Source organism: Atractosteus spatula, chromosome 4 (genome assembly GCF_055471065.1).
Source record: "Atractosteus spatula isolate fAtrSpa1 chromosome 4, fAtrSpa1.hap1, whole genome shotgun sequence".
NCBI lineage: Eukaryota > Metazoa > Chordata > Actinopteri > Semionotiformes > Lepisosteidae > Atractosteus > Atractosteus spatula.
In genome coordinates, this window is record NC_142709.1 from 32,333,292 (window position 1) to 32,358,814 (window position 25,523).

General features: G+C 40.8%; 3 protein-coding genes across 20 annotated transcripts in view; 2 read left to right on the forward strand and 1 right to left on the reverse strand.

The window, feature by feature from the left end:
- The window catches only part of caska (calcium/calmodulin dependent serine protein kinase a), a 263,444-nt gene that overhangs the window by 92,176 nt on the left and 145,745 nt on the right, over positions 1 to 25,523 (reverse strand). The gene's annotated exons all lie outside the window — the stretch shown is intronic.
- Positions 1,177 to 6,721, forward strand: LOC148836097 (putative G protein-coupled receptor 82). Its single transcript, XM_088912967.1, has 2 exons — positions 1,177 to 1,238; positions 2,957 to 6,721. Exons 1-2 carry the CDS (start codon positions 1,177 to 1,179, stop codon positions 4,032 to 4,034), a joined length of 1,140 nt encoding a protein of 379 aa, XP_088769093.1. The 3' UTR covers positions 4,035 to 6,721.
- gpr82 (G protein-coupled receptor 82) lies at positions 13,442 to 16,326 on the forward strand. Its single transcript, XM_088912968.1, has 2 exons — positions 13,442 to 13,500; positions 15,168 to 16,326. The coding sequence occupies exon 2, from the start codon at positions 15,172 to 15,174 to the stop codon at positions 16,324 to 16,326; it is 1,155 nt and encodes a 384-aa protein (XP_088769094.1). The 5' UTR covers positions 13,442 to 13,500; positions 15,168 to 15,171.

Sequence of the window (25,523 nt, forward strand, 5' to 3'; positions counted from 1 at the left end):
ATCGTCTTGCAGATTTAATCTGAACTACAGCAGATACACACTAGTGGGGAAGCCAAGAGGAATTATTAACGAGATCTGATATTTTTTACACTGACTGAAATGCAGATTTCTTGAAGATGCATTCTGGTGATTGTTTTATCAATAATACCATCAGCAACACAAGGTAAGTTTATTTTTAAGGGCTATTTTCTTTATACTGTATAACACTTAAGGCTCTATGACATGTTAACGTTCATTGTTTGCTCTATTTAATACAATTGCAGGTTTTTACAATGCTCAGCTGATCTCTGCAGCTGACTGCAGAAATCTAACATTGTGGAGACGCGTAAATAAAAATAAAGCTCACTGCATACACTGGCCACTTTTACCGAAACCTAACATCGCAAGAATGCAGAGAATCAAAAACTACATCAGCTCACCCAGGAAGCTGCTCTGAGATTCATACCTCCCGTTTTAAGCATGGACAAGAGACACAGCCAACCAAGTAAATCAAATGAATGTAATGAATCCCAGAGCTTCCTCTTGCGTCAAAAAACCTGGTCAGGAAAAACAAAACTTAAATAAACAAGGGAAACGTAACGATAATCACAGAAGTTAACAAATGGAAGAAAACGGAAGTTCCCGTGGTGGCAGTTACCTAGAATAACACACAACTGGTGGAGACAGAGCACAGGACCCTTCTGGAGTGTAAGGAGGACAGACAATGTGATGCTGAAGCACTACGTTTACTATGGCTGCTGCTTATGGATAGGTTACACAACAAATGCAAATCACTGTTAAAACTCTGATATTCCTCAGAACACGGCTTCCCAGTCCATGTCCTAGAGGACCATACTGTACATCTGCTGGTGTTCATTCCAGCCCAGCTTACTCCATTAATTGAAGCCTCGATCTAGCTTACAAGCTGCTCAATGGGACGGAATGCAAGTTCTTTTACTTGACAGTTTGGGGATTTTACTAAGGAATAGTTAAAAGGTTCCCGACAAGTTTAAGAGCCGGGAAATAGACAAACAGTTAAAGTTAATCCCATGATCAAGTCATTTGAGGGTTTGACTGTGTACCAGAGCTTGGCTTGTATTCAGGAACAGGTTTGGAAACCCCTTCTTTAGAGCATGGCCAATAGTAAGGAAAAACAGTGGTGACAAATCTGCAAAATACCAAAGAAAAAAAAAAGACATGGACCCTGCAGGGGAAGATGAACTGACAGAGGCTTCAAACCCACCTAGATGGCACAACAGGTGAGCTGCAGCAGTCACTGCCTCTCCAGAAAGGCTACATGCATCAGGTCTCCCTGGGACTACTTTACAACTCACCTGTCCATTAGACGTCTCCAGCTCAAAACCAAAACGACAAAGGATATTCTCTTTAAAACAAATTCCCTGGAACCTTCATTCTGCATTCCTGAACACAAACACTTCTCAAAAAAATGCTAAAGAATCCAGTGAGGTATTTTGAAAAAATACCTCAGAAAACTGGTTTTGGTTCTCAAACTTTCAGTTCAGTTTAGAGACTTCTAAAAAGTACCTTTCATTCCATTAAGCAAAAGAACAATTTAAAAAATACAAAAACAAAACCCCTCCTTTGGGAAACAAATCTTCTTGCTATATTTTAGACAAGACTAGATTATGTTTTTTGTGTTCCAGTTCATCAATTTCTGCTCCAAGTGGATTTTGGCAAAATGTGGCAAAACGCAGACCACCTGGGATTACTTTTCACAAGTTTCTCAGATCTTGGGAAAAGTGCTATTTCAGGAGACTTAAAATACAAGCTAAATAAATACAAGATAAATCCCTGTTAAAAACCCTTGCAAGAGTATCAGGGATTGATGGGGTTATATATCTTACAAGGGTATCAGAAATACACTGAAGCCAAACAATCAAGAAAATTAGCATTTTTTCCATAAAAAACTAGCAGGGGCAACTTATTTGATATCTCAAAACCCACACAGACTCCATCAACACTCCCTCTTTTAACTGTGAGATGAGAAAAGCAAATGAAACGCAGATAAAAGGAACTTGTGGTTCGATGTCAGACCTTTATGAAAGTTACACTTACAGTTCAATAAGGAAACCAAACATGAGAACATCCTGTGTGTCAGGGGCTTGTAGGTAGCAGTACACTGCACAAGACAACAACTCAGCACATATGATATTTCCTGGCAAAACACTGCCAAACAGAGCACACAATGGATGCAGAATGAGGCTGGACTTGTGCCCAGCAATCAGTCTTAACGAGCTCAGTTCCAGCAAAACGTGACATAGTGCCACACTCAACCCTTCTGAAAAGCCCCCATCCCGAGCGGGAATCTTCATCCAGAAATAGTCTTTGCAATTGATGTCCACATACAGTGAGGGAAGCACTCTAACTGGAGGAAAAGACAGTACAACAGTAATCCCGCAACAGGGCTGTCCAGTCCTGGTCCAAGTGCCAGGGACATTTGCAGATCTGCATTCCAACTTAACCCTTAACAAGCTGAACCAGGGGGTTATTGGTCTTGACCAGTCAACCAGTTTAACAGCTTCTCCCAGTTCTTCACATGCTGCTGTTTCAAAGAGACCTACAGTATACAACCTGCACATGGACACAGCGTCCCTCCAGGTCCAGAACATGGAGATTCAATTACATGCCAACAGCTACACCCCTCACAGCAGAGCAGTACTACGCGTCAAACCAAGCTTAATTTATTGGGATCATATGATAAATTCTGTGCAATGAACACAAATAAATCTATTTAAATTAAGGAGAAATTAACAGGAACAAATGCAGTGTATGCAAAACCCAGTTAAGTAAATTGGAAAATAATAAGAGATTCATTTTTCATATTGTGGTAATCATGGATAATCGCAATTAACTTTTCAATTAATCCCTGCACAGGTAGTGCTGCATACTGGAGTACTGTAGATAGTATTGCCTCGGGAGAGTTAAAATGGCTTTTATTTTTCCTCTGCTCTTTCAGCATCCCAGAAAGCATTTGCAGACTCTGTCCTCAAATAATTCCTTATGAAGCCATCGCCTATGTGTACCTGACACTAGCCATTGTGGGGTTTCTCATCAACGGTCTGGCCCTGTACGACCTGTGGAGAGCAGAGAAAACGACGACGGTGACATTCGTCGTGAACATCGTTGCCTCCGACCTCATGCTGTGCTGCAGCCTTCCGTTCCGGGTGGCTTACTACCGGCACAGCGCCCAGTGGGCTCAGGAATCCTCCATGTGCACCCTGGCCAAGTTCACCACCATCTCCCTCTTCTACATCAACCTGTACTGCAACATGCTCTTCCTCCTCTGGACGAGCGTCAACCGCTACGTCAGCGTGGTCCGGCCCAAGCTGCCCCTGCTGAGGGCTTTCAAAAGAGCTCGGGTCTGCCGCCTGCTCTGCGTTTTCACGTGGGCGGCGGCGATTGCGGTCATCATTGGCACCGTCTCCCGCAACATTGCCAAAAACAAGACGGTGGCCGCCAACTGCTTCGACCACATCGTCAACGCCAACCGGCACAGGTACAACACCACGCATGTGATAGGGGTGACGGTGTTCTTCCTAATCCTCGTGCTCATGCTGGCATTTTACGCCCTGCTGGTTTACCACCTGCACCTCATCCAGAGGAGCAGCCTGGTGGGCAGGGGCCAGCGGGGCAGCCTGAAGGTGCGCAGGAAGATCCTGGCGTCGGTGGCGCTGTTCGTGGCCTGCTTCCTCCCCTACCACGTGGAGCGGATCCTGCTGCTGACCTCGGACAGGGGCGACTGCCGCTGGCAGGAGACGCAGTACAAGGTGAAGAACGGCACCATCCTGCTGGCGGCGCTCAGCTGCTGCCTGCACCCCCTGCTCCACCTCACGCTCCGCTCCCGCTGCTGCAGGGCCCGGGCCGAGACGCACAGCCGGGCCGCCAACAGCTGCACCGACGCCGGCCACACCGTCACGCATGCCAACATCAGCCTGTCAGCCATCCTCGACGCTCCCCCGGGGGAGGGCTGGGACTCCAGGGGGCACCAACCAGATCGGGGAGGGGGACAGCTCGCAGGCTGTTTGGCACCCTAACGGACACTCTGGAGTCAAACGGGATTTCACCATCCTCAACAGCCTTAAAACAGCCACCCCTCACAGCATCACAACTTTAGCTGAGATATCACGTATCTCCAACAAGAATGTCTGTCAGCAGCCAGGCTACCTGACACTGCCGTGTTTGTGCGTGCTCTTTTTTGTCCTTGGCGTTGTGCACCTAGCCATCAGCACTTTGTGGTAGTTCTCTCAAAGCCCTGTACTTGACAGGGCTTCTCATTAACTCAGGGAATAGGGAGGATGTCTGTTTGCGTGCTAAGTGGAAATGAAACCGTACAACCCTTTCCTGAAGGACTGAGCCCAGCAGAGGGTTGGGACCGAAATAAATCAACACCTGTGCGCCTCAGACACTTGTGAAGGAGAGTTCTTCCCCCAGGGGAACACGTCTGAAATGCCCTTTTCTGCAGTTTCAACTTGGACCAAAAGTCTCTCCTTGTTCATAAAATGTGGGAGTTTGTAAAATAAAAAAGGAAAACTAAAAGTGAACTGAATTGCTTAAGAGAAAAAAACATTTTTTCTGTTTTTGCAATGAAGATATTATAGGTGTTACTGCTTCAAAAAATATACCTTTTACAATCACATTTAATATACGCAAAGCGTTGCAACACTCATTCCCTCCCAAAACAATGACATTTTGATGATTTATGAAGTAATGTGTGGACTTTCAAATGAGCTCTTTTTATTCAAAACAGTAATGATCAAACTGAAAACTGTTACATGAGAAGGAGGCTGAATGTGGGTAAAGCCTATAAAGAAGATGCACAAAGTGAAAATCACTGACTGCACAAACATACAGTCAGTATTTGGGAGAAACACTTCTGCTCTCAGTCATTGTGGATGGGACTCCACATTTTAACAGAGGAATGACAGAATTTTTTGCCCATTCTCCTTGGCAAAACTCTGGAAGATTCTTGATGAACTGCAAGCAGGTCTTGCTATAAGTATTCTTTTGAATTCAAGCCAAAACTGACCACTCGAGGACATGTACTGTCTCAACCAAATACAAAATCTGCCACGTCTGTAGTATGTCTCCTCACAACAATCTGGTAGCCAGGCTCGTACAGGGATCTGGGATAACATTGATCTCTAGCTGAACATCAATCCCATTTCAGAAAGAGATCACTGGTCAGTGGTGACTTCACAGTGGCATCACTACCCAGTTTCCCCCACACCTGGCTGCTCAGTTTGGAAGAGGGGCACTCTGGGTAGTACGATGCACATTCCATGACCGACTTCACTAAACGTAAAGGGGAAAATTAACCTTCTTCTGATCTGTCTCTCTAGCGATTCAACCCTGATATGTTTCAAAATCTCCCTAGTATTCATTGTTGATTTACCAGATTGCAATGCAAGTTGTGGCTGGAACTTCAGGATCTGAGGGAACTCAGACACATGCCTTATTATTATTATCATTATTAAGGGCTCAACAGTACAACACAAAATTCAAAGCATCCAGTTTTGAACTATGAAATATCTTTTAGAATTTTTTTCCCCCCCTCAAATACAAAAACACTACAGTATACATCTCTGACTGTGAACTAAACACCTGTGCTTTCTGTAGAAAAAATTCTAACAGCTTGCTGTTTGGCATTTTTAAGAGAACTCTAGGTAAATATCATGGCAGTGAGGACTCTGCTTTACAAGAGTTTACACAGCATACTGCATATGGCTTTTTCCACATACTGTAAATGAAAAGTTAATGAAAAGAAATGTACAGATTTTTGAGCCAGCCCTCCCACAAAGAAACCGCTGTTAGGCTTGAGGCACATCCACCAATATTTTCTACACTGCTAATAGCTTAAGGAAACAAACTATTTCCTTGTCACTCCCCAGACTAGGGTTCCTAACACCATTGTGTATTATCACCACCAGCTTCTCAGCCTTTTTCACTCCACTGCTGGACGAAGGCTTCCCAAAATTATTCCACAAGCCTGATTGAAGCTGCCTGGTTCCACTTTCCTTCCTATTTCTTTTCAAACTGAGTGCCACCATTTGAACACCACACCACAGGTTTTCTGGTATGGGCATTGCAAGGCTAGATCATTTTCATAGAGGGACTATTTGGTGTATTTTTGAAAAAGAGAAGTTGCACTCAAGTAATGTCTCAATTAGCACTGCTTCTATTACCACTGATTTGCTACAGTGCTCTTTGCCCTGGTTATTTCAATTGCTCCGAATACACCTGTATAAAAAACTGTCTGATATGCATGAAGGTCAGGCTGCAGCACCTAGAGGACTCTCAGTGGAGGCTGTAGTTGTGCATCCTGCTATTATTTGTGCTCAAGGCAAAGGCAATGAAAAAAATTATACAAGCTCCCCGACAATGACTGTGTTGCATGATACGAGTGTTTACTGTTCGGACCGTGCTGCCTGTAGTCAATTATAAAAGAAATCTCAAAACTCGCTTCATCACCAAGCAGACTCAGGCCGCCTCGGGGTGTGCTCCAGCTCCTCCAATCAGTCTCTCACCACTGCCAAGCTGGAGGAGTGAAAGCAGGTCTTCTCAAGGAACCAGGTTGCAATACAAAGTCTGTGGGAGTCGGAGATCCCCCAGACAAGCCATTTACATCACTTTGTAAAAGTATTCTGCTCCTGCCATGATGTCCCATTTGGCTGAACAACATACTGAAAATTTTTAATTAAAATGTGAATATTCAAACTCAAAACATGGATTGCATACATTTGTAATTCAACAAAACGGGACAACTTTGAAAGGGAAAAATATGTTTGCAAGGCACTGTTTGTTTTGCATGGCCTGATTGTAGGAAGTCAAGTGGCCGCTATGTTCTCTTGAGAAAACACATTATACTAGGGAAGTGCACTGACACAGTCATTAGCATTGCTGCTTCGCGGCACTGGGGCCCTGCATTCAATTCATGGGGCGATATCTGAGTGGAGTTTGTATGTTCCTCTGGTTTACTCCCACGGTCAAAAGACAAACGTGTAGGTTAAGCTGCTTCTGGAATAACTGGCCCTGTTAAGAGTATGTCCATATGTGCCCTGTGATGGACTAGTGTCCTGTCCACTGTATATTCTGTCTTGTGCCTGCTGCTTGCCAGGATAGGCTCTGGCTCCTCTGTGACCTTGCATTGGATGAAAGGGTTTGAAGATGGATGTTGCACTGGGGAAATGTGCATGTTTTGATCTTATCTATATAGCACTAGCGGTAGACCCAGCCTGAAAATAGCTTAACTGCTTAGAAATATCCATCATTAAAGGTAAATTCAGAGTCATTCCAGCTGTGGAAAGCCAAAAATGGGTCCATTTAATTCACGGTTCTACCCAAATGTGATTAAAAGTCAAAATGTCAAAACTGTGAGAAGCTGCAGATTGTTGAACAGCAAGACTTAAAAACTCCACCTACAGAAGTACTCCATAAAGCATTTGAAACCTCAGTTTCACATTTTTTACCACAAAACAGACAGGATGCTGCTTCTAGAGAAAGACAAATTCCACCCTATCTACAAACATGCAAACCTGTTTCACATTAATAAACTTGAAAATTCTTGCTTATTTGTCCAATAGGACTTTCAATCTCCAAAGGGCATTAACAACATGCAACAAGTGTGCAATAAAAGGTAGGAAGGTGTGCTGAAACATTTTTCCAGAAAATAAAAAAGGTTACAAACAAGAGGAAGCCATTTCGGTCTTCGAACCTGTTTGGTAGTTCGTCATTGATAAATCCCAAGGTCTTATCCAGCAGTTTCTTGAAAGACAGGGGATCAGCTGCAACAACGTGACTGGGTGGTCTGTTTTTTGTTTTAAATGCATTCCCTTGTAGTTTCCATTTGTCTCCACTGGTCTAGTCTGGTCTGGAGAGTTCCACTGTTCATTCTGAAGAAACATTTTGTTCTGCACATAGTTTATAATATGTTTACGCATGTAATCTCTGTGGTACTCATGATCAACAATGGGCGAACTGCAAGTCCTAGCAGTATGCCAGTGACTAAGGAAAACACAAGAAGCCTTTACAGTAAAGGACAGTGACAGAATCCCAGAGGCATTAACACAGCAGAAATAAATGCTATTGGGACAGCTGTGTAAAGCACTTCTGGAAGAATACACTAACAGAATTCAACAACCAGCGCCGCTTTCAAACTATAGGACTTAAAGTACCAAACAACCCTCCTTTAAGTTTAATTTTTCACAAACGCATATATACTTGGGGGGCATGGCAGTGCAGTGGTTAACATTGCTGCCTCTTGGCGCTAGGGTCCCAGGTTCCAGGCATGTACCCTGTCTTGCTCCCACTGCTTGCCAGGATAAGCTCCAGCTCCCCCCGAGACCCTGAACTGGATGAAGCAGGAAGAAAATGGATGGATGGATGTATACGACTGAACGAAGTGCATATAAATACAGTGGTGCGATTTGCCATCTGTGTTCTGAAGATAATTGTAGGTCAGCACTAAACTGAATCTTACTCCAGCGCTTTAGCTTGCGATTCAGGACTCCCTTGGTCACATTACCTCAAGGCAATGAATAACTAGATTTAAGAAAAGAGAGAAGCATACATTACTAACTGGAATTTTAGTGATACACATCCACTAACTATATTTCAAAAACGAACTAAAAGGAAATGATAGCTACTTAAATTCTATGTCATTAATTCTGGCAAAGCAAAACACTTTGGTTTTAAAAACGGAACAATTTATTACTCTGATGAAAAGCTAAACAAATAATTGTCATACCGTAGCTTAAATCAAGTGCTCATTTAACACATCACAATCCTTTAAGAGTCTCAATGAAATTTCGTTTGCTCAAGAAAATCGACTTTCTTCGGCATCTTCGTTCCACCTCCTCACAGAAGCCATCCGCCTCTGCTGAAACACATGAGCATTGACTGCCGAGCATGCCAGAGTGAAATCCTTGAAAAGAGATGAAGACGCAAATAAAAAATGTATTCCACCAATAGTTTCTGTTACATAACGGCCAACAGATTAATACACGTCTACTGTGCTGCTTCAGAAGGGAGTGTGGGGGCAGGAGATGTGGGCATCCCGCTCTGACGGGACCCGTGCAGAACTGCTCAAGCTGCACCAGGCCTGAGAGGAGAGAGACTGCTGATTGGTGCATCTCTCATGATGTCACAGCAAACGCCCAGGCATCCACAAGTCAGAGGAGCTGCCCTTTTGCTGGGACGTCAATACTGCCCTGGCTGTCCAATCCTAACCTCCCCCTAGAGGTGCTCTGCCTTTTGTGCACCAGTGCTCAGAAGGTATGATTAATGACAAACAGCTTTGCCTAAAGGAGTTTAATACCTTTAAATGCGCTGTGTAGCTAAATGATAAACACTTCACCGAGATACAAATCGATTAGTGAATAGGGTTTACAACTTGCTACTTGCACTAACATTTTCAACAAAGAAAATTTCCTTAAATTATCAAAACATAACCGAATTTATATACCATCCATTTGTTAGAATATAACAAATAGCTTTATCATTTTATTTCAATAGTAGTTGCAGAGCACAAGAAGCCCTCTAAACCAATATGACTGGAGCAACACTAACAAGTTAAATTAGGCTACCACTGCAGCAATGTGTGGTATTGATTCACGCACAACATGTCCTCCAACTTCAGTTTTGAAGACCTGTCATATAAGTAATTCATTACACAGTTCGAAAAAAAAAATTAAATAACAGTACCATAAGTACCACAGCTGTATCCACTGCTACAACAGTGTATCACACCTGCAGTTTTGAAGACTGTTGCCTTTGATCACATTGACTTTGGAACTGCATATGATTTAAAGTTTAGTTTACGTGTTAAACTCAAATGCAAAAAAGAAAAAACTTCAACTGATTTTTCTTCCATCACACAGAGCCAGGAATTATCTTAAGAATGACTAAATTATGTTCAAAATGAATGCGGTCTTATGCTTATTAAACAGAATCAGAAATATTTAAAGACCTGAATAAACATACTTTTTGTAAGAGCACAACACAAGATAAGAAAAGGTCATTATTTCAACAATTTACAGTTTAGAGGGACACCATTCTGTAAGTGGAGAAACCAGCTAACAACCCATCACAAGATAATGCACGTGCTGCACCTACCAAAGACAGTAACATTTTACCTGCCTTCAATGACTTTCACATTTATTTCCTTAAGAGTGAACTTAAATGATGTAAAGAAGGTACCTGCCCACATTTAGTACAATCAATTAGGAAAGGTATAGGCAGCATAGTGGTACTGTGGTTAGCTGTGCTACCTAGCAGCGCTGGGGTCCTGGGTTCAGTTCATGGGGAGATATCTGCAGAGAGTTTGGGTGCTCTACCTGTGTTCATGTGGCTTACCAAAGACATTCTGGTAGGTACACTGGTGTCTGGGAAAACTGGCCTTGGGTACGTGTGCCGTGAGATGGACTGGCGTCCCTTCCAGGGGTTATCCTGCTTTGTGCCCATTGCTTACTAGGATAGGCTCTGGCTGTTCCACGGCCCTGTATTGGATAATGCAGTTAGAAAATGTATGGAATGATGGATGGATTTAGATAAAGTAGAGCTTAAATTCAAATGTTCTCTTACATAATTTGCAAACAAAAGCTCAAATACCCAGGAGGGCCCCATGCACAGACGCTACAGTATATTTATGACCTTACTTTGTCATGATATAAGCCATATAGAGAGGCTACAGAAGGACTATGGGCTACAAGTTACAAGAATGTGCGATTTCAGTGTGCTCATTAATGCCAGTGACAGCAACTCATTTAATAAAATAAACTCAATTTCCATTTCTTCTTTGTGTGGCAAATGTTTTGTGGGAAAATTGTCTGGCTGCTGTAAAGAATGTAGATGGTTTCTGAGAGAAAATGATAACTACGGATTAAGAAAACGAAAGGAACAATGCCAGGGGAAAATAATCTACTAAAAAGGTATACAAGCTGGTGTTCGTAGAAGCAAACTATAAAGGCCATAGATCTTAGACACAGAGAAAGGGACTATAAATGAGTGTTTCTCTGGTTTCATAAAGCTTTAACATCAGTTAGTGATTCCTTCTACTGTAAGGAAATGTGAATTAACCATATAGACAAGTTGCTGCCACATTATTTTTCTAGTAAAATTACACCGCAGACAATGCTAACAGAGACCTCATCCTCAGAATCCATGCAGTAACATGGATAACATTGTTAACTTGGTCAGGGTCTATTGCACCAACATGTACTACAATAAACTCAATTCAGTGCTACTAAAATTAATTTGCACCACCAAAAATTAAAGAAGGATTAAATAGAAATCCTAGATTTCTGATTAGCAAACTGTTAGACATTTAAATACTGCAATTAACAGTACTTGGATTACATTTTAAATTAGCTTAAATTCCCTAAAATGACAAGTTATAGTTTGAGTTAGGATTAATGTGTAAAAATCAAATGTGACATCCTACTGGGTTGACAAAAAATCCCCATATTAGGATTAATGTGTAAAAATCAAATGGCTACATAAAACTGAACTCTTGTGAACAGAAGCTCATTAAAGGTTTGCACTGTAAAACCTGAACGGACTCAGTTAGTCTCTCATTTATGGTGACTGTAAGGAACTTCTCGTGTTTGAATTAGCACGTTTACAATCGTGACAAAAGTGGCTCCCAGGGGTGAGTCTACCCCTTCCCTAAAGACTCAACCAAAAACGGTTTTCTTCTTTCTACTTGATAAGGAATTCAACTTTCCTTGTTCCTATTCTGTATATGCTGTTGCAAACCCGCTTGAGATATCTTCATTTGAGGTTAATCGTCCATTAAAAAAATCATTTTTTGCAATGTGGATGCCTTGTTCCCTATTCGTGCATTTGGTCCAAACCCTGACTGAAGCACAATTTACGTTTCTTGCTGGCGTAGCTCGCCGGGCCAGAACAAGGGGGAAGATGGGGATGCGAACGATGATGCGCACGTGGGAGTCTACCCACAGGAAAGAGGAAGTGAACCAGATTAGGACTGGACTTCTGTTTAATACCGCGTGGAGAGAAGAAAGCATATTTATTTCATGAACCCAGAAAAGCCGAAGCACAAGCAGAGACTGACAACCAACAGAAAAGCTAAAAGGTTGACTTTTCCCCCTTCGGCAGTCGTGATTATTGTCCGCTCTTGCTCCATCGCCGTGATGGCCTTCAGCTGACGCCTCTCCCCAAAAGAGGCACAGAACCCGGGGGTGATTCTGTGTACCAACAGCTGCCCCTGCTGCTCCCACAGAGCTGATTACAGCAACAGGACGCTGTTCCACAAACCCCCCTCCCCACGGAGCACAGCTCAAAGCCTTTAATTCGCTTGCTCAGGGGAGCATACCGAGTCGGAGAGCGAACCTGGGGCTTCAGACAGGACCCCTAAGGGGAACAAGACCCTGTGTGCTCAGCTACCAGACTCCCCATGCTTTCCAGGCCTGTTGTGTTGCAATACAAACACTGCAATATTTATTGGACTAACACTGTTATATTTTCAAAAAGGCTGCTATTATGAGATCATTTATCAGGATGAGATGCGGTGGCTCTGTGTCTAAGGAACTGCACCTATGGCTGGAAGGTTGCCGGTTCGTATCCCGCGGCCAGCAGAGGAATCCTACTCCACCGGGCTCCTGAGCAAGGCCCTTCACCCCCAACCACTCCAGGGGCGCCGTATAGATGACTGACCCTGCGCTCTGACCCCAAGCTTCTCTCCCTGTCTGTGTGTCTCATGAAGTTGGGGCATGCAAAAAGGACAAATTCCTAATAAAATAAATTGTTTATGGCCAATAAAGTGATCTGAACTTAATAAGTACAGTGGAATCAAAGATGACAAATGGATTTAGTCAATTTCCCCTAACACTAAATAAACCAAGTAATATCTAACATTTGCTTGCTATATATTATTAATATTGTAATAGTTACACACAAAGATGTAACTGTGGTTAATCTAAATCGGGAAAGTACTAATCAGATAAAGAGGGCGAGGACATTCACTGACACTGAATCTGCTTGCTCCCTGTAATGTGCCTTACTTACCACTAGAGGCTGACCTGGGACCACTAAACACTTAGTATACACCGTCTCTTCTAGGCACGTTAAACATTTCATGCTGCAATATAATTTTACAACACGACATTTGCTTTTTTTCTGAAGAAAGACTTTTTAATTGCTTTTTTAATAAAAACTGGCTGATCTACAGCCCTTTGATTTTTAAAATGTCCAGAAAAAAAATCAGTAGGCTGATTTGCCAGAAGAAACTGTTTATTGTCAGAAAACAAAACTACTACAGTATAGAAAACCTTCCCCTGGAAGATGTTGGGCTTAAAGCTACAGACAGTGGACTGAGGAGGGCAGTGATACCGCTTTTAAAGGTGTTAAAACAAACTTCCTCTTCTTCTGTATAAGCATAAACAATCTCTCAACATTATGCTTCAAACCAGAGAAACAGAAAACCACGAATCTTTACTCAGCTGCCCCTGACAAAAGGATTTTTATTTACTGAAAACACCAGTGGTAAGGATTGTTTTTCTTTGGTTACAAATCCTGCAGTAATGAGCAATAATCTACCAAAAAAAGTTTTATGTACTCCACGTATCGCATTTTACAAAAGATGAAGGAAATCACATTACTGGGTGTGAAAGGGAAATAAGTTATCTCTTTAAAACAAAATGTACAAATAATTATCGTGTGCAAGTAAATGGTCCTGGGATCCTGGGAATGAACACTTGATAAGGAGCGGTTCTGGAAAAACAGTAAAGTGACCAAGTCACAAGGAGGCGAGTCAGAAATCCAGCTAGCATGTTTTATAATATTTATGGCAACAGTCAGTTAAACTAAGCCATTTTAATTACCTTATCCACTGTCTCAATTTATCTGCAATGATACACACAATTTATCACAAAGCTTTGTTGCCAGTTTTTTTAACATGGATAAAAAGCCAAACCCAACATACCAGTTATCTAAATTCTCAGGAGCTACTGCTCTTATCATGCATCTCAAGGGTTTTACAGCCTACCTTGAAAATCAACCACCACTACATTTCAACACAACATCTATATCTAATATTAGTTAGCAGCTAATTCTCTGCTTCACTACAGAACTACTGTACAATTTGTGCATTTGAGATTCTTTAGATACTTTGGACATACAGTAGTCTATGAGCTATGCATATGGTTTTTCCAAATATGGCAATATTTGAATTATTTTTTTCTTTAAAAAAATAATTTAATCCAAAATGTTTTCAAACTAACCTACTGATGAAGTGCTTTTTAAAATTAAAATGAATACATGGTAGAGTATAGATTAAGATGCATACTCATCTGAACTGAATATAAACATATACACTCAGGTGCACATGGAGAATTATGTTTTTAAAGAAACTAATAAGTAAGAAGGCCTTCACTGATCTGATATAAACATTTGTGAAGTAAACACTTCAGTTTAAAGTTTTAATAAGATCTCGCCACAAAAACAATCAGGACATCAAGCTGAATCTGTTATGCTGGTTTAATAAAATGTACATTTCTAAGAATATGGCACCATGGCAAATTTAAAAGTGCTGCACAGATGAAGAAAAATGATTAGGTTGCACTTTATCTGTATTGTTATAGTTTTAAAAGCAAATAGAATACAAATACTGTGATAGAAAAATATGGCATCTCGGGTCCACTTGCTGGATTCTGGACTTTAATCTGTGTATTCCCGTTCTAGAAATAAAACCACCAGCTCTTCAGGGGAATGCAATTTCTTTTATCTGTACAGAATAGCCATATGCTAAGAAGCAACATGAATAAAGGAGGTTCCCTGTCTACTAAAGACTCAGAACTAGAATGCAAATATATTTATATCTCATCTTAACACAATCTTAACATCATCCGCATAAATTTGAAAAACTATGCCGTTTCAAAACAAAATCCTTTGACTGCTTTGTGTTCATTTGGCTGTTTTGTGTAGATTTAAATTAAATAGACTATTAAAAGCATTATAAATGTTATTTCAGGTGGCAAGCTATATACTGTAATGGAAATAACGTGTGGGTAGAGAAAAGCGTATTTCCATTTTTTTGGCTTTTCAAATAGAAGACCACAAAAATAACACCTATTAAAGGAGTGAGTGTGTAATGTGGATTCAGAAAGTAAACTTCAACGATACTGACTAGACTGTAACTGATTCACTTTCAGACCTATGGCAAATGTATCCCATGATGCAGCTGGAAAGGGCGATGTTTGCTGGTCAAACGTTTCTTGCCTCTGTCCATCTCTCGGCACCAGATCCATCCTACCTCTTCTGTATTTCCTGATGTTCATCACTGGGCTGCCTGGAAATGCCCTCTCTCTCCAGATATTTGTGAAGAAAATGACAACCAAAACCCCGACCCACTTCTACCTGACAAATCTAGCCGTCTCCAACATGTTGCTCTGTGTGGTCATGCCGTTCCTGTCCATGTATTATATGATGGGATACAAATGGCAAGTTAACACAGTGGTGTGCAAGATGATCACAGCTGTGGTGACACCGGTCTTCCATATTAACATCTACACAGGCATGTTCATCTTGAGCTGGATTGCACTGAGCCGCTATGCTATCCTGATGAAGCCCAATGAGTACAGGGGCCAGTGTCATCTGGTGCATATCCACTCCAGCCTTCTCAAAAGGTTCCGGGAGTTGAGGTTTGCCAAAATGCTGTGCCTTGGCATCTGGACCTTTGTGATTGGTACCATTGTTCCTGTTGTGCTATACTACGCCTTCACTGAAGTTGGGGGAGAGGAAGCTTGCTATGGCCAAAGTGTGGAAATAGGAGGAGAGGCCTCACAGATGTCCAGTGCCATCGCCATCGCCGTCTTCTTGTTCTGCTTCCTGTTGGTCCTGGTGTCCTACGTGTCCGTAACGAGGCACCTTTACAATATCCAGAAAAGCTCCGCCATTCCAGGGAAGAGTCGCATCTACAGCCGAGTGCTCCGAAACATTCTGGTCATCCAGGTGGTGCTGGCTGTCTGCCTGCTGCCGCACCACATCTACAAAGCTGTGTTCATCAAGCTGGTCCGCCCGCCAGCCTGCGACAGGCTTTCTCTGCTGGTGGAAGTGAAGAACTTCCTGCTGTGCCTCGCTGCTCTCAGATGCAGCACAGACCCCCTCATGTACTTCTTGCTGGACAACGCATTCCGGAGGCATTGCAAGAGCCTCCTGAAATGCAGCTTGGCCAAGCGCAGCAGCCAGTCTTCAGGCTCGAGCAAGGATTGGGACATCAATATCTCCCACACAAAACACACCAACGTGCCTGAGAAACACGTCGTCAGATGGGAAGCGGCTCCACAGGATGTTGATAAGTTCATTAACTGAGCAGATGGACGCATTTCGTTTCCTCAATTTAAGGATATGGCAAGGGCAGACTACCAAAAATACTTATGTTAATATTTCCTTAACATGTCTCTTTCACTCTACCTTGCTTAAAATTGCATTTCACTGTCAAGACTGAAACATTAGATACTGTTAGACAAGTTCAGATCACTTGACATCTCAACAATTGATTAGAGGTCTACAGTACTGGCCTAGAGAGGCGAGAGTCTGTGAAAAACTGACGAATTGTAATCCAAAGTGATTTGCATGTTTATCCATTCATTCACGTTGGAGTTTCACTGGAGCAATCCGAGCGAAGGGCCTTGCTCAAGAGCTCAACACCACCCAATCCTGCCCCACCCACGATTAGAACCCACAACCATCCAAATAATACCAGTCTAGAACCCTTTTACCATTATAATAAAATACCTGTCAAATGTATATACAAGTAAAATACATTGAACTATTTTACCATTCTGAAATTAAATAAATAACTTTAGGTAAGGTAAGCTTTAGGTAACTGAGAAGTGTTTCTTAGATTTTAGATAAGGTTTGTGACACTTGGCAGATTAAACACTTCTAACTTCAAAACATGAGAGGATGGTGGCTGAGGTCTGAGGGGTCCCTGGAGCAGAAACAATTGTGAAGTTTACCTTAATATACATAGGCAAGGTGTGGGTTAATCATTGTCAAGGAGCAGGACAGACAATAAGATCACAGACAGAGGAGAGGAAGAAACAAGGAGAAGCAGGGAAGAAGGAGAGGAGAGACAAGAGTCTGGAGCAGTTGGGACTCGAAGCTTGCGCCAGGTGAGAGCCCCTACTTCATGATCATCCAAACCAAACCTGACTGGAGCAAAGTATTTGAACCTTGTTAGAGAGAATGTGCTATTCTGTGTTTTGTGGGAACTTGGGTTTCCTGGGTAAAAGATACATCAGTTAGAAACATCTTTCCTTCTTAGGGTGCATTTTTATGGATAGGGATATAGGCTCCCATTAATTTTGTGGAATTCAGGGTGCAGAGAGAGATTTAACTGCAGTTGCATTGTATTTAGTTAGAAGACAGCTCATCTCTTATGTGGCCACTGTAGACATTATGAGTTTAATGCTTAGTAGCAGTCTTGGGTTTTCTTGGTGACCAGAATGGTAGGCCTCTGAAACGCCTTGTTTGTAAATACTGTCCTTAAAGTAACTTGTGTGTTGTATGTTTTGTTAGGTGTAGTTTGTGTCTTGTTATTGTAAAAAATAATGGTGCCTGAATTATTACTCCTCTCACCAAAGCTGTGCCAGAAAACAAAAAATTCACATGCCTCCAATTATACCAACCGCTTGAGTATATTCTGGTGAAATCACTTATAAGTTGTGGGTTAAGAACATTTATTTTACTTATTGCCTAAACCTCTTGGGCAATTCCTGATTTTCAGCCTTTTTGTAACCCCCCCCTTTGTAACAGTATATTCTACTACTAAAAAAATGCTTTAAGCAGCCCTTATGACCAGATACATTAATGACTGTGTGCAAACACATCACTCACGTTTTTTTGGTTCTTGATGATACAGATGGAAACCATTGGAAGCCACGTTTTTTTCTAGTTTGTTTTTCCAGCACATGCATCTTCACTGGCTCTTAAGTGACCCTCAATTTAAAAAACAGAGGAACATAGCATGCGTCATGATGGTAGGAGTGCATAGCACAGAACAGCTACAGGTATATGTACACGCATAGAGGGAGCCCTCCAATAACATTGGCACAGTGAATTCTAAACTGGGATTTCTACCAGTACTCAAATTCATCTTAAACATTTTTCACAGGAGAAAAAAATAACTTATAAATAACTCCTACACATTTCATTTTCAGTAAGAAAATACCTCACTTGGGTCAGTTAAATTGACAGTGTTGAACCTTATTGGTCTCTTATTGGTCAGGTGTTTGTTATTGAGTAATTAGGCTTGAAAACTGAACTGTGGACATCCTTACAACCAGACTTGCTTTGACAGTGTTTGGAATCTGTAATCAACCATTAAAATGAAAACCAAAGAGCAGCAGGGAATTTTAAAAGCAACAAAAGAACCACTGCACAGAAACTGGGCAAATGATCACACAATTAAAAATGAATACTAAGGAAATAAGAAGCAACAGGTACAATTACCAATCAAGGAAAAAAAACTACTGTAAAACAACAGTTAGTGAAATCACTAACAGTAGAAAAAGTAACATTAAATAGAAAGCTACACAAAATGTGTAATTATTCATTTCATTTATTCACTTCTTCATTTAGACATACAAATATGTCCCATACTTAATCATAAAATGTGTATATTCAGATTGAAAAAATGAAGCTTGCCAGAGCATGTGCACACAACAGACTGCAGGGGTAAGGTATCAAAACCACAGTTCTCAATCAGACAGGAAAGCAGCACCAAGAAAAGAAAAAACAGACTAGAATTAAGAATAGAACAGGAGAGAATTATGGTCAGATTAAACCAAATACAAATTTCTTTATCACAGTGATGGAGAGGTTAAAATGTGGAGAAATAAAGGAACTACAGATGCTCTTAAGATGTTCCCTTAAACATCCACAACATCCACTGAGCCAATAAGCAATACTTGGAAGATCCTCTCCTATCACTCATCTCTAAATTCACCTATGATTTAAGTATCTTGAAAGAAATTCAGTGGGTGTGTAGCTGTTGTGTTCATATTGCACTGAGTGTTGTTTTGATTTATATAGACAGACTGCCTAGAGCCCCCATTCTCCTGTATTCTGAGCTCTCTGCTGACAAACCCTGTGGATTTCCAAACTTGCAAAGCTCTGCATTATGAAGATTGTGTGGACTATACAATTTCCTAATACACACAGCTCTGTAACTTTGAAGTTGGCTAGTGTTATGTCCTTAAGCCTTTACTTTGTTTAAATTTACTGTGTTTTTGATGGTTTTCAGATAATTAGTGGAATTACTCTTTTGACCCTGTAGTTAAGTTTAGTTAAGTTTTGTATTCTTCACATTTCTTTGGGAATTACTGATCCTTCTAGAGATGTACCACTTACCCATTCTAAGCTCTCATAGGGTATCGGTTTGCCAGTCTGTATACTGTATATAATTTATATGTATTCTAAAGTATACATTTTTATATTGTCTATACAATTTTATATATACTAATATAAAATGTATGACTTTTGCTATTTATGCAAGACCCATGTGAGCCACTACAATTTGTATACATTACAGCTGGCTGAATTTTATTTGAGCAATAAAACGTGATAACAGCAAGAAACAAGTTTAAGGAGCAATCCTCACTTCACCAGACAACTGGTAACGATGAGCAATCCACTCAATGTCTTTAACAACCCATTACTGTAAACTAGTCATACTGGCATGCTATATTTCATTTTCTCCCATTTAACCCATAAAAAATAGGTACAGTCAAACCCTTACTTGTGAAATAGGCCAACGTATCTTGAAACCAGCTGGGCAGACCCAGCTGTGTTTGCGTAACGCGCACTGTGTCAATTTCAGATAAGAGTTTCAGTTTTACATTGCTAAGCCTAAGAATAATTATACTTGGCAAACGATTTCTAAATCCGCCACGACATGAAATGTCACAGGCCCTCACAGATCTTTATCTGCAACACCTGATCCTCACATTGTGAAATGAATCCAAGCTGAAAGTCACATGTAGCCCCATGCAGATGTGGTAACAGACACTGGGCCAGTGAGCAGGGCGAATGAAATAAGATGGCAATGCCCACGAGGCACGTGGTGAGCCCACACTGCGTGTGAACAGCCAGTGACTGGCACAGTTTTAGGTAAGAGAAATGTGGTCAATTTTCGATTCACTTGTTTTCTTTTGTTTAAACTTCAATTTGATGCAATTTCAGAACAAAACACATACTGTACAACCCTCCGCAGGAACATACAACTGACATTAGCGGGGGGGGGGGGGGAAGGGAAGGTTAACATATTTAGACAAGAAATACAAAACATGACAACCTTTCTATTTAAACAAATCCACAAAACTACAGAATGGAACATTTTGCACTGGGAAAAAAATATTAAATGAAAATCCGTCTTCTTCAAATAAAGCCCCTATGGAAGTGTTTAATTGAAACAATTCATTCTTGCTAGGACTGGCACTTTTAAACTTTAAACACATATGCGCAAAAATCTTTAAAATGCTCCGAAGTGACAATAAATCGATATCTTCCACATTGAGAGTCTGGTACAAACTACCCAGTCATATTATCGAATATAATGAACTTAAATTCTTTAAAAAAATAAAACTATCACAATAAAATATATGAATTAGATGGATAAATTAGGCTCTTTTTGACTGTAAACAATCGTATGTCCTTAAGGTAACATAATAGGCATTTAAAATCAAGATCAAGATGTGGGAGTATTGAACAAGCAGCTCACTCATATTGTTGAATCCTGGCATCCTTCAAGAAACAGGTGGATACGATTGATTGGCTACTAAGGCCTATTCTTGTCTCCAAACCTGGTGCTTTAATGTGTATGCTGCAGCTTTTTCTCAACTAAAAAAAATCACTTTACCTCTTTATGCAAGGACATAAGGTTTAGCATGTCGCCAGTTAGCTCCCTCATCGGAGAGTTTATGGAGCAAGACCGAGCACAACTGCATTAGTTGGCAAATCGACAAAGGCACAGCCGATTCTAAAGCTTGAGAAAAAAACAACAACTACTGTTGTTCCTTATAAACTAGGCTCAAATCATCTTTTGCTCAAGATCACAGTGGAACCTTTCAACCTTTTCCAACCTCCTCTGAACTCTCTCCAAGTCTGCACACAAAACCCCATCATTCCTTGTTGCAGAAATGAAGGTCAAAGGCCCTAATACAACCCAGCCCTCTTCCTGTTACTCCTTCATATTCTCAAGCACCCGCCAGCTCTCGGCAGGATGGCAGCTTTTGCTCTCTCTCTCACCACACGTTCACATCGCGTGGCAGGAATGAGCCATATCTGTCCACTGGTGACTGAGCACGTCAGTGTCCTGATCCCTTACAAGCAGCAAAACACTGCTTCGGAATTAGCACGCAGTGGGCAGCTGCTGGTATCCCTTATCCCTCACAAGCATTAAAGTCACACCACAGGTATTAGTGTCCCTCACCTATATTCTCACCCAGTACAGAGACAAGGTGAACATTAAGCCACAGGTCTCCAAGAAATCAAGGTTTCCTGAAAATGAAGCCGTAGTACACCACCTGTTATGATCTCAAACTACTCCTGACTACCCATGGAAATCTGAGTGTTTCACTTCCTTAAAAAACGGATGCGCACAGCTTGCTAAGAACCACTGTAAGACTGGCTGCCAGGTCGAAGCCCTTCATGCTTTGTGAGCCAGTAGTTACAAAGTAGTGTGTGCTTTGAGTGACTGCATGCTGACATGCGTGGAGATGGAAGGTCTGTTTCCTTTGGAAGAAACCGCTTGATGAAGTGTATGAGGAATCATGGGAGTACATTACAGGTCAATGAGACTTCCACAGATTTCACTCATGTGGATGAAGGGCACATTACCTCCGAGCAAAATGCAGTCGCATGCAAACAGAATTTCCGCCAACAGAATTCAAGGTTTTGCTTTCTGAGGGGGCATTGTTTGTTTCTGTTTTATGTGGTATTGTCTTTACGAGATACAGAGCTCAAGCAGTTGTCTAATTTTTTCACTGAATGTTCCGACATACACATCTGGTTTAAAAAACACTTTCCCACGGGTGGCATGTAAAAACTACATGGCAAGACATCAGCACAGAAACAACTAACTACATTTCTAAAAATCTATTTTAAAACATATCACTATTATGCTTTTAAAGAGGTAAAGCATGTGGCTTTTTTTTTAATACCGATTCAATGTTCACGGCATCATTTTGATTAATTGATTGGTCAAGATAGACTGTGAAACAGTTGCTGCACAATCACCTTATTAGTGCCGGTCAGAGGTGATATCATTTGTTGAGTAGCAAGCTTGACATTGCTGTTGGCTTAAATTGTGAAAGCAAAAAAATTAACTATGATATTGTGTCTGCGTAATTGAAAAATTTACCAATAAGAAATTGACAGAGAAAGATGACCGATTTGCACTATTATTTAGTAAATTTGTGTAACTCAACACAAACAGGATGGAAATATTTTCATTTTCTTAAATATCTGCTTCTGGGAGGCCACTTGAGCTTTGCACTATCTCAGTGCTGCTGCTGCTGCTGATGTGGGCAGATATTGAAGAAAATGCGCGTTTCCAAACATGACCAATATGAAAGCACTGTTCACACCTCCCTGCTAGATTCAAGGCCTCGCTACCGCTGCTTAATTTGGCTTAGTTTTTTTGGCCACCCCATGTTCCCTTTGTCCCCTGATGTGACAAATGCACCATCATGCACTAATCTACTTCATCAAAAACAAAAGGTTCTCACTACTGTCCTTTTAACTGTGAGAAAAATGCATGAATGCTTTTCAGTTCTGGTGAAAGTGCTAAATTCTCCACAATAAGCTCAGATTGTTTTGTTAGCCGACTGCGTCCTCAATTCTCCTTTGGGCAGGGTGCCCACCCCTTAAAGATCCCAGATGGGTAAGCCACTTGAATAAAATAGTCACAATTTGTAGTTTAAAATGTAAAAAGTAATGAACAAACCACACACAAAAGTGCATGTAATAACCACATTACAGTGGTTACAGTGAAAGTCAACAATATATACGTACACGCTAATTACATATCAGTCTTTTAGTTTTGAAGTTCTAGAGCATTAGTCTAGTTTCTAGAACGTCTGGGAAAACTCACCTGAAGAAAAAAAAAAGTTTTCCATGGACAGCAAGTCTCGCTCAGCCCCCCAGGCATCCACAACAGGTAACCATGTTACCTGCAAACTGTGGTTCAACAACTGACCGCAGGTCTCTAAAAACATCTCTTAATGAGGCGAGACACCACAGAAAACCTCATACTCAAATGCACACTGTTAAGGCCTGGACTCTTTGCTTTGGCTAACTCCGCCTTGCACAGACGAGTAAAAAAAGATCCTCCTCCTCCTCCATTCGTTTTCTAAACACATCAGGTTTACGAACGGCCTTGTCAGGCAGCTACATACTGTAGCTTCTCCTGATATCAGTTGAACCTGTTGAATGAAAGCTGGAATACTGCAGCTCTTTGACCTCTAGCAAGTCATAAGCCGACTGCACCCATTTTGAGGCTCTGGTAGCGATAACACCAGCAGTGACGCCAATTATGACATGGATCAAAAAGCACAGTGATTAAAAAAAATCATATCAAATAATACCAGCTACAAAGATTTATGAAGAGAAATTTTATCATCATTATACGTATTCCATATCTAAGACAATTTTGACTAAAACAGTTTCAGTTTATAATGTTTTTAGAAACCAGTGTACGTCCCTGGCTTGGCAGATTTTGCTTGAGGTCATGGTCTGCTTTAGAAATGAGGTGTCTTGGCCAGTCCCCCACCAATGTATTAGGCTGTACTTCAGTTTAGTGGGAAGGACTACAAAACAAAACCCTGCACTAAACATGCAAGTGTTGTGAACATGCATATTTCAATTTCCATTGTTTCTAGTTCTGATACAGTCATTTGTTAGGTCCAACAGCCTTATGTCAAAGGCCCCAAACAGACTTCCATCTAAATGGAGTAATTTTGAAAATATTACTCAGCAAAAAAGGTTAACCTTCTGGCCTCACTCAAACTACTCACCCACCAACCGAAATGCCTGCATTGCAGCACAACATCAACCTGCAAAATTTAACAATCTTTTTAAAATGTTATTTAGCATTGTAACTTTACTCTTAGGTTTTTACTCCTTTTACTACATAATATAAAAAGACAACTTGGATGCTGCTTAGAAATTCAGTAAACCTTTCATTCCTAGCAATGTAGTGGTCACTTTTCAAAGCCACAGAACAATGATTAGAGACACAAAGACACTGAAGGCCCACCTGTGCAAACTACATACTACAAGTTAAATATTACAATAAGTACTACTGTATGTATCCATGTGAACACATGATTAACACAATACATATGTAAACTCACTCTAATGTCCAAAGTTAAAATATGCCTTGATTTACAAAACAATATGCCAAAAGCAACATTCTTTCTGCAGTTTATTGCTGATAAACTTGTTCCTTAATCACAGAGTTTTTTTTTTTTCCATATGCATACAAAATGGGCTTTGGGTTGCAGTAACATAAGCTACTACTACTGGAAAATGAGAACCCCAAATGCTATCATCCAGAGAGTTAACAGTTAACACCCTGATAATGCAGAAAAGTAAGCATGAAAAAAGCAGCAGATATACAGAGGTATACAGTACAAATGCATCAGGGCCAGAAGGGATCTTGGGAAACATACAGTAGTATTACCCCACACAGCCAATTCTGAGTGAGTCTTGATAGCTTTAATGCACTGCCAATAATAAACATTTTATGTAGGTGGCCACAGAGTATATCTCAAGATGACTTTCTGAGCTTCAAAATTGACACCCCTGACAACACATTTCAGTTATTTCTGGACATTTTCATTTCTGCAAGCACAACTAAAATTACTGTACTTCAAAAAAGCTAATTTGATCAATTTTGTTTATAATGTCTACCTTTGGGCTTAAACATAGATATGCTTAAAAATAGCCAGCACACAGAGTACACATTTGAGTCACATCTGTGTAAAAAAAACACTGTTTATCCAATGGGCTATAAATATACTGTCAGGGAAGCCACATCACTAAGATAATTGCACTTGAAAACTATTAACGGAACAAATTTTAGTAGTGAACGAAAAATGAGACATTGAAAACAGAAATACAAAAAATATAAGAATCAATTAATTTAAGTGCTTCAGACACTGCAGAAACTAAATATAGGATTTTTTTTTCTGCCAATACCTATGTTATTAATAATTGACAAACTTCCCAAAGGTTGTCCCTACTTTAACTGTACACTGTAAGAGTTGATAAACTGTTGTACACAGATTTAAGGTAAAACTCTGAATCTGCTTCATCTCCTTAAAGAATCCCTGAAGAATACCATGGCTTCCCTGGATGACATCTGGATGACATCCTTAAATTAGCAACTAACTACCAAATGGGCTTGATGGGTTGAATTATGTTCTATATAAAAACTGCACTGGTGATTTTCTCTGCTTTTCCATCTGTCCAAAATACAAGACATTGATTTGGAGCCAGAA

What these genes read in the sequence shown, in the direction of transcription:
- LOC148836097 (XM_088912967.1), top strand. Translation starts at nt 1,177, where the DNA reads ATGGACCCTGCAGGGGAAGATGAACTGACAGAGGCTTCAAACCCACCT. An exon ending in CCACCTAGATGGCACAACAG is followed by an intron (nt 1,239 to 2,956) that starts GTGAGCTGCAGC and finishes CTGCTCTTTCAG; the next exon opens with CATCCCAGAAAGCATTTGCA.
- gpr82 (XM_088912968.1), top strand. Translation starts at nt 15,172, where the DNA reads ATGGCAAATGTATCCCATGATGCAGCTGGAAAGGGCGATGTTTGCTGG.